The sequence below is a fragment of the Archocentrus centrarchus genome, chromosome 24 (assembly GCF_007364275.1).
Source record: "Archocentrus centrarchus isolate MPI-CPG fArcCen1 chromosome 24, fArcCen1, whole genome shotgun sequence".
Lineage (NCBI taxonomy): Eukaryota > Metazoa > Chordata > Actinopteri > Cichliformes > Cichlidae > Archocentrus > Archocentrus centrarchus.
In genome coordinates this window covers 32301693-32311106 of record NC_044369.1, presented here as the reverse complement: position 1 = coordinate 32311106, position 9414 = coordinate 32301693, and the positions used below count along the sequence as shown (strand labels likewise).

The 9414-nt window shown below is 37.8% G+C and overlaps 1 protein-coding gene and 1 pseudogene across 1 annotated transcript; one reads left to right on the top strand and one right to left on the bottom strand.

The window, feature by feature from the left end:
• Window positions 1-1846: 1846 nt before the first annotated feature.
• Window positions 1847-2347, bottom strand: LOC115774890 (28S ribosomal protein S2, mitochondrial-like; annotated as a pseudogene).
• A 353-nt stretch (window positions 2348-2700) lies between these two features.
• LOC115774886 (gap junction Cx32.2 protein-like) lies at window positions 2701-6123 on the top strand. Its single transcript, XM_030722358.1, has 2 exons — window positions 2701-2757; window positions 4732-6123. Exon 2 carries the CDS (start codon window positions 4743-4745, stop codon window positions 5511-5513), a length of 771 nt encoding a protein of 256 aa, XP_030578218.1. The 5' UTR covers window positions 2701-2757; window positions 4732-4742; the 3' UTR covers window positions 5514-6123.
• The last annotated feature ends 3291 nt before the right edge of the window (window positions 6124-9414 follow it).

The following is a 9414-nucleotide window of genomic DNA, read 5'->3' as shown; positions in this document are numbered from 1 at the left end:
AACTTTAATTTCCATGACGGGACCCTCCCAAAGGGATTAAGAAAGTTTAATCTAATCTAATCTAGTGATAGCAAGCTAACATTAACAAACATTAAATAATGCCTCTAAGAAACAAATTTAAACACATACTTAACACATAACACACACAAATACTACAAGTGTGACAATTCAACTTACTGTTTTTCAAACCTCTAAATATGATCACATATCCAAGAACTCTGATGTTCATCATTCTGTATACTACACAGTCTAGCCGATAGATAGATAGATAGATAGATAGATAGATAGATAGATAGATAGATAGATAGATAGATAGATAGATAGATAGATAGATAGATAGATAGATAGATAGATAGATAGATAGATAGATAGATAGATAGATAAGAGTTATGCAGTTTGGTATAGACAGTTTGGTATAGATATACAGTTTGGTTTGGTTTCCTGAAGCATTCTTTATGGTAGCAAGGCTGAATGAGTCTGAGGTAGAAGGTGCACTTCTGCCTCAGCAGTGTGGAGTGGGTGAGACCAGTTGTCCATGATAAAGAGCAGTTTGTTCAGTGACCTCCTGTCCCTCATTGACTCAAACGCCTCCAACTTCTGACCAATGATGTTTCCAGCCTTGTGAATCAATCTGTTGATCCTGCTGTCATCTTTGGCACTGACGCAAGTAAGTAACTTAACAAAAGCTCTTTAAAAGCAAATATTCTTAATTTCCAAGTAAGGTTAACTCATTTATGTAAGTCAGGAAAGCTATTGGAATTTGCAGTGTAGAGGGTTACTCAATATTTACTACCACAAAAATACGCTCCGTCACAAAGCAGGAATTGCAACTGATTTGTTTTAAAGAAACACTGAAATACTTCCTGTGGCCTAATATCATAGTAAAGAACTAGTGTTTTAATTTAAGATTGTAGGAACTCAAATGTACTCGCCTGTCCAGATTCAAAAATTAAGAGTTCTATGCCATCCCAGAAGATCCAGAGTGCTGTTGACAAAAGTCAGAATGCACTGACCAGGAGGAAACTCAAATATTGTCTGAGGCCTGTAGGTTTGGTCTGACTGACTCAGGCATGGGTAATCTGCTGATGACAGCAATCCTACCACTTCTTGGTCTTGTGATTTTTGAGTGTGACAACGAGGTTTCGCCATCAATTTCTGTAAAGGGTGGAATTATGACCTTTAGCAATACTATTTTCTATCATTTACTCACAGTGTAAATCATACTGTCCTGTATGTCCACGCCTAACAGTTAGGCTGTATTTGTGTTTTTTTTGTTTTTGTGGGGTTCTTTGGAAAAATACACACCCTGCTGAGATGTGTATTCACATAAAATGGGCAGTATGAAACTCTAACGTCACCTAGGTCACACATCTCAAGTACATGCACACTTAAAGGCCAATTAATTAGGCATACCTGCTCAACTGCTAATCAACCAGTTAGCCAAATATATTTAGACATGTAAAAATGGTTAAAGGTTGACGTTCAAACTGAGCATCAGAATGGAGAAGAAAGGTAAATGGTTCTTTCTGCTAGAAGTCTCAGTCACCCAATCACACACATTCATACAGTACTTTTATCTATGCCTAACTATTTTGTCAAACATTCACATGCATGCTCACACAGCAAGCATAGACAAGCATATAACAAAGTCACTTTGTTATATCAGGGATTTATAACTTTATATTTAGACAAATCTGCTCCAATTTGAATGTAGAGCTATGTTTTAAGAGTCTAGCATAAATAAAAGCAACGCTGCAGCTTACCATTAAAACAGATGGAGGGAAGAAGCCAAATTTTACTTTAAATACATTTTTTTATGTTTCTTACTTGAATGAATGAACAAGAGTCATGAGTTCAGCAAGGTGGGCACCGACAGACCATGAATGAGCTCCTTTTGTCTTTGTCACATTGATGGTCAGTTTAAATAAACAACAATGCAGCTCGCTGGTAACTGGAGTGTCATTGTCCCAGGCAGATGGTAAGTCACCAGGCTGGAGTTGCAGTTTGAGTCCATCACACCCACCATGGGAATATAATTTTGGCTGAGTCTCTGATGCTCTTGTGCTGCTGAAAGACATTGTTGAGAGTTAAAGATGATGCAGAAGGTGAGGAAGATGATGAGCAGACTCCCAGGCTCTGCTGGATGTTGGCATTGGTGAGGAGACCATCCTGTCCATACTCCCCACAATCCTTGGCAAAGATGGCCAAACTGGAACACCTGCTGATGAACAGGATGATGCCACCACAATATACTACATGATCAGTTAAGTTGAGGGCTTGTGGAAGGTGCTCCTCAGTCTGATCCCCAGTCATGAACCAAAAGACAGCCCCAGAGATACGGCTCCATAAGCCATGGAGCCGTATCTCTGGGCTTTTGTGACCTAGGTGCACAGACACGTGGGAAAAAGTCAGTGCAGCTGACATTGTTGAGAGTTAAAGCTGGTTTAATATGTTTTCTGTAACATCAGTTACATCAGTAACCAGTTCACAAACAGAAAGCTGGACCGTTCACTGTTCTCTGCCCTGTTGATAGACGGTCAGCCATTCCGAGCTAGATGAATAACTCTCACTCCTATTAAAATGGCGAAACTGTTGTCTATTTCATCACAACTGGGTGACAGCAGTCACGTCGAATGTGGGTGGGTCATTCAGAGCAAAGAGGAATTTGATGATTTGGCAAGATTAGCCTGAATTATAAGAGGGAAGTGAGAAGAATCTAAGTCACAACACAAGAGCAAGACAAGGACCCCTATCAAGGTAGGAAAATTTATTAAAGCAAGAAAAGTAAATTTTGACAAATGCAAACTATTCTTAGTTTGAATTATGAAAAAAATAATTTATTTGATTATATTTAACAGTGTTCAGGAATTGACTTCTAATTTAACTGAAGGAAAGAATGTCCCAAGATGGTCTTTATGGGATTTCAAGTATCTATCCATTGATTTATCCTTATCCTCTTCAGGGTCACAGGGCAGCTGGAGACTATTCCAGCTGTCATAGGGTGAGAGGATTTCAAATATATTAATATAATAATATAGCAAACACAATCATATACTGCTGCTGTCCTTCAGAAAGACAATTCTTTATTAAAAATGACCAAAAATATATATGTAGTGGTGTTTTGCAATATGAAAATACATTTGACAAATTGCAAATAAGATTGCAAATAGTTTTTGTGTGTGCGTGTGTCTGTGTATGTGTGTGTGATTATCTGTGATGTGATGTAAACCTGCAGCAGGTATGCAGATGGATTCATAAAAACATGTTTACGATGTTCAGTTTTTTTCTGCAGTGTTTCCGTCTCTGAAACTCATCACGTGTCAAATCCAAACAAAATGTGAATAACAGAGTGTGCTGTAGAACATGAGAAATGTAACATCATCTTGATTTTAAGGCCAGAGATCTTGTTTTTTTAGACACCTGGCTGCATCAGAGATGTAATCATTTCCATATTTAAAATGAGCTTTATGGGAGGATTAGAGGAAACACCTGGATGATTGTGGCAACCACATTCAGGTGTCTGACTGCCTGGTTTTAAATTGTTCTTGCAGGTTCCTTATCACCATCTAAGCTGTAACTATGAAGCCAGATTAATGTGTTAGTGAGCTGTGTGGAGCTTAAACTCAGAGTTTTGTGTCACCAAAGTGTTTCTCTTTTTACCTGATAAATCACCATGGTAACTGATGCTGAAGATAGCAGCAGGTGATAAATCTGGACCATTCAGATATCTGCTGGTGGTGATGGAGAATAATCTGTGTTAAAAGAGACTGAAATTAAGACTGTGTGTGTGTGTGTGTGGTAATCAAGTGAAGCAGTGACAGCATGAGTGTGAGAAAGTCAGTCAGGTTCATTCCTTCATACTTGTACAGTTCTAATGTGGTTACGGCCAACAGTAACAGCAGAGTTATGAATTAAAGATGACTTTTTCAATACAGGAAAAGGATTATACATTCAGGCCCTGCGACAGGCTGGCGACCTGTTCAGGGTAAATGGACTAGTTCTTTTATAACGCTTTTCTACTCAGATATGAGCACTCAAAGCGCTTATACAACACATTCACATTTACCCCATGCACACGCATTCATACAAGCACTTCCAGGATTAATTAATTAAGCTAAGTGCTTTAATCATCTAACATTCACTCACATTCATACTCCGACGGAACGGTCGGAGAGCAACTTGGGGTTAAGTATCTTGCCCAAGGATACATTGGCACGCAGCCTGCAGTAGCCAGGAATTGAACCACTGACCTTCCAATCAGTAGGTGACCTGCTCTACCTACTGAGCTACAGCCACCCCAGGGTGTACCCTGCCTCTCGACCTATGACAGCTGGGATAGGCTCCACCCCTTACCCCACCCCTGTGACCCTGAACAGGATGAGCGGAAGTGAATGGACAGATGGATTATACATTTAATACATTTATACATATTATAAGAATATATATATAATTTAAGAGTGCCAATCATTACTTCCTTGTTCTATTCTAAGTATCTTTATGTACTGAAAGTTACAAAAAAAAAACAGAATTCATAATGGTATTAGTATCATGTAATTATCCTCTAAAGAGCTGTCTTTGTTCAACATAAATTTTATAGAAATCTCTATGAATATATCACCTTAAATAATCCACTCTGTTTTAAATATGTTGCTTGTCTATGTGTGTCCTTGGGCTGAACTTATTTTTTCACACAACTGCATAGTTATTGTTGTTTTTTGTCTTCTCTCTTAGAGGCTGTCAATATGGGAGAGTGGTCCTTCCTGTCTGAGTTGTTAGACAAGGTGCAGTTACACTCAACTGTACTGGGAAAGGTCTGGATGAGTGTTCTTTTTCTCTTCAGGGTCTTCATTCTGGCAGCTGGTGTAGATAAAATATGGGGAGACGAACAAGCAAACATGAAGTGTAACACCATCACCCCTGGATGCAAGAACGCTTGCTATGATCGGTCCTTCCCTCTGTCTCATACACGCTTCTGGGTCCTCCAGATTCTCATTGTCTCCACACCAACACTCATCTATCTGGGCCATGTATTACTAGTGATTCGTAAAGAAAACAAGCTGAGAAGGCGTCTGGAGGAGAAGACAAATAAGAATGGGATTATTAAAACCCCAAAATACTCAAATGAATGTGGCAAAGTACAGCTCAAAGGTGTTTTGCTGGCCAGCTACATGATTCAATTGTTGTTCAAGATCATGCTTGAAGTAGCATTCATTGTAGGACAGTACTACCTCTATGGCTTCATACTTATGCCAAGTAAAGTTTCCTGTTCCACAGACCCCTGTAAGCCAGTGGTGGACTGCTTCATTAGTCGTCCCACAGAGAAAACTATCTTTATCATCTTTATGATAGCAATGGCTAGCTTTTCTGTCATTTTAAACATTGTAGAGGTATTTCACCTGATGGTCTCAAAGATGAAAGTGAGGAAAAGGAGGAACAGTGGTTCAGTTCCCCCAGAGGTCCTCAGTCTCAACAAACCAAATCACAATTCATCTGAGAGAGCTACATTCTGTTGAAGAACAGCAAGTTGCTAAAGAATGTAAGACATAAACATAAGTGACTACCACTACTGGTTGCTGCATATGTCTTGTTATATTATCAGTACATCTTAACCTCCATTTAACTTTTTATTCCAGGCTTCAAACACATCAGCCCTGTCTGTGAAGCTAACATAGGTAGCCAACAGTTTAACACTGATTCAGAAACTACTGAAAATGAAAACGTGTTTGTGTTTAAAGTTTATGTTGTAAACTGCAGGATTTAATTACCAGTAAAAAAAAAATCTAATATTTCCAGATATGCTCTGCGTTTTATCACCAATTTTAAAATCTTGACACATCACTGTGTGTTGTATGCCCGGGTTAGATCGCTGTTCTTGTCCACCCACAGAATGAATCACTGGTGTATTTTTATATCTGCTCCTTTCTTATCTTTTATCGTGCATCCATCAGAAATCCACAGGAGGATACTCTATTCAGATAGGATAGTCTGGTTAAATATAAATGTGTTTAATTCACTTCTATGTTAAGAGTTGCTGTATATGTTGGTTTTAGTTTTGTTTATTATATGTTTGTTTTTATGTAACTTTATATATATATATGTAACTGTATATTGCTCCCAGTCTTGGCCAGGACTTCCTTGTAAAAGAGATTTTAAATCTTTTCCTGGTAAAGTAAAGGATAAATAAAATAAAATAAATAAATATACAATTATAATTACAACTTAATTTCATCTTAGTTTAATCTTTCACTCCTTCATAATGAAAATGAAAAGCTATTTATTTTTTGCTGATGTCTGTGGGAGAGATGCTGTTTATTGCTCAAGAACTCGAGACATGTACATTATATTCCAGGTTATACATCAATTTTCATCTGAAAAACAGAAACAGATGAATCACGCCGGTTCTTATGAATGACATTCTGATAATAGTGACTCACATTTTAATGTCATCATCAGTATTTAAATTTACCTGTTAAAACACTCAATCTATTAATTTTACTGCATTTTTATAATGTACAGTATATCAGACCAGTTGCAAATTAAAATAGTTTAACCTGGTATATTCTTCCTTCATGAAGCTAACTACTGTCTGATGTGATCCTTTTATCATTTCATAGAGGTTTTAGGTTGAAGCTTCCTCTAACTTTAATTAGTAATTACTTTGTTTTGCTTCACAAATAAAATTTTAACCATTAGAGAAAAAAAACATTCACAACCATCCCATAGACAAGTCATTATGTAGAACTACTTTCAATACTATTTATTTATTTAGTTTTTCTCTCTGGCTGATCTTTTTGCACTAACTTCAATAGTTAACTTTAATAATTAATTACTTCCTCCAAACCATTCATCCATTCCCCATTCCTACAAGACTGCTCAAAGAAGTCCTACCATTAATTGCTGTTTCAATCTTAAATATGATCAATCTATCTTTATTAATAGGCATACTGCAGGGCTTTAAGGTGGCAGTAATCTTGAATAATCAGCTTAGTTCTGCTGGAGGTTTCTTCCTGGTAACAGGGCATTTTGCCAAGTGCTTGCTCATAGGAGGGTGTCTAATTTTGGGGGTTTTCTCTCTATAATCGTAGGGTCTTGACCTTACAATATAAAGCATCTGCTGTGATTTGGTGCTATATAAATAAAACTGAATTGAATTGAATCTGTGCTTCAACAGAAGTAAAGTACCTTAAGGATTAAAGTCAGTGCATTTCATCCAGCTGTAAATGTCATACAAGAATAAACTGTTTATTTTATCCAGTTCCACAGAACTATCTTAGTCACAAAAATCATATCAGCAATATAATATATTAAAACATTGTCTAACCCATATGTCCTCTTAGAGCATGGACTGCTAAAAACAACAGCATGACTTCCTGACTCAAGTTCCCAAAAAGTGAACTGCAAAGAAAATAAGGAAGTCAGTGAAATTTGTTTGTTGGTTCTCAAACTTTTTCATGTCCTCCTTCATAGACACCAGCAAACATTTCCTCACATCTCTGCAAAAGCCGAACTGTGCATGTGCTATACTGAAAAACTGAATTTTTGATTTCAGTGCAATCAATATTTGGATAAATGCAGCAGTAAAGTCAGATTTTGGCAAGCTTTTTAAAAAAATCCCATCCCGCTTTGACTATCCCCAATTTGACTGCTTCAAAAGCAGACACCTTAAAGAATAAAAACATCCGTAAAATGGTTATAACCATAAGAACACAGTGTGCCCCTGTAGCTCACAGCGCAGCTGCTCTGCAGTTTTACAGTTTCACCTGACAGTCCAAGTTGCTCTTAGACAGTCAGTTGATGCTGTCAGGAATATATGCCACTGCCCTAGATGGTATTATGCTTGTATTTTAAAGTTGGATAGCATTTCCAATGCTGAAAGCTGCTTTATGCTTCGAATTGTAACTGTTTTGACTTTCGTCCATTATGTCACATGTTGTGTATACTGCACATACTCATGGTAATGTGCCCCAGTTAAATTTGTATATATGTGTATAATTGCTACAATGCCTGATGTCCTCTTGAAAAGGACATTTTTTCCAGGATAAATAAAGGATAACAGAATAAAATTGTTGGTGAAGTTGTACAAAGAAATATCTGTTTATGGGATATTTACTACTTTTGCTGACCTACATGGACTGGTATTTATGCAGCACTGCTACACTCTGAACACAAAAGCACTTTTTAGTACAAGCCACATTCACCCATTCACACAGATACATTCAAACAGCGCTTTAGCCATTTTCTAACTACCACATACACAATTACACTCTGCTCTACCTCGAGCCACAGCCACCTTACTTGAGAGTGAGTTTGTTCTTCATTGGGTGATACTGCCTAAATGTTAAAACTTTGCCTGTCTTACTGCCATTTTGGACGAAGATGTCCCAAACCATTAAGAACATCACTGTGTGACCTCTTTTCAACATCCAACTTCAAATTAAAAGTTGCACCATTTGAAGTATCATAGATTTAGTAGAGCTAAGTCACAGAAATCAACAAATTGATTAATTATTGAACACAACTCATAAACCAGCCCAATGTCTCCATTTTTCTACAACTAAACACCTATGAGCTCAACCACTGGAGTGATGCGTGTCACAAACGTCAAAACAGATACAATTCAAAGTATATCAAGTGGCTCCTGCCCATGGAAATTGTATGTCTCTTGAAAATGTAAGTGGAATACAATCTTAGAGCAGCATGCAGTCCAGAACATTGTCTGACCACTATAGAATCTGTATATGCCAAAATGTCATGAGCAGCATACCACTGGCCTGTTCTGGATTTTGGAGGCTTTCATATCTCACATGGTCGAGCAGTGGCCCATGTACTAAGCCTTGATTATTCTAGGTTGTGGACATGGACAGATGGAGGCACGATGGCCAACTTGTTATTCCTGTCATACTTCTTAGAATTCTGCTTAATGCAATTAGTTTCCATGGACAGGTTCCCACAGTCACAAAAAATTGCAGACCCTCATGCTCATTATGCGCATAATGAAATTTTACTGACTTGGACCCCAGTGGATCCTAGCAGACTCGCTAATGTGGGAAGTATAATCAAAGCCTTAGGCCCTGCTGCAGTGGCCTGGGATTGAAATAGCTAAATATGCTGTTAAAGATCTGAATCTGATATATATTTTTTGCTGTTATGATTGACTGCAGTCCACAGTATGTGTTTGAGAAAACTGGTCTCAAATAAAGTCAGGAATGTTACCAGCTACTGGGCTAAAAGCATGCTAACAAACAAGGCGATCTGCTGAATAGTTATACAGTGATCCCTCACCTCTTGCGGGGGTTACATTCCAGAGACCCCATGATGGGTGAAAATCCACCAAGTAGCGCGGCGTTATATTTATTATATATTTAGATATAAAGAGGGACCACTGTATGGTTAACCTCAAGCAAAACCATGATT

Excerpts from the sequence above, each read along its gene's own strand:
- LOC115774886 (XM_030722358.1), top strand. The coding sequence starts at position 4,743 with ATGGGAGAGTGGTCCTTCCTGTCTGAGTTGTTAGACAAGGTGCAGTTA.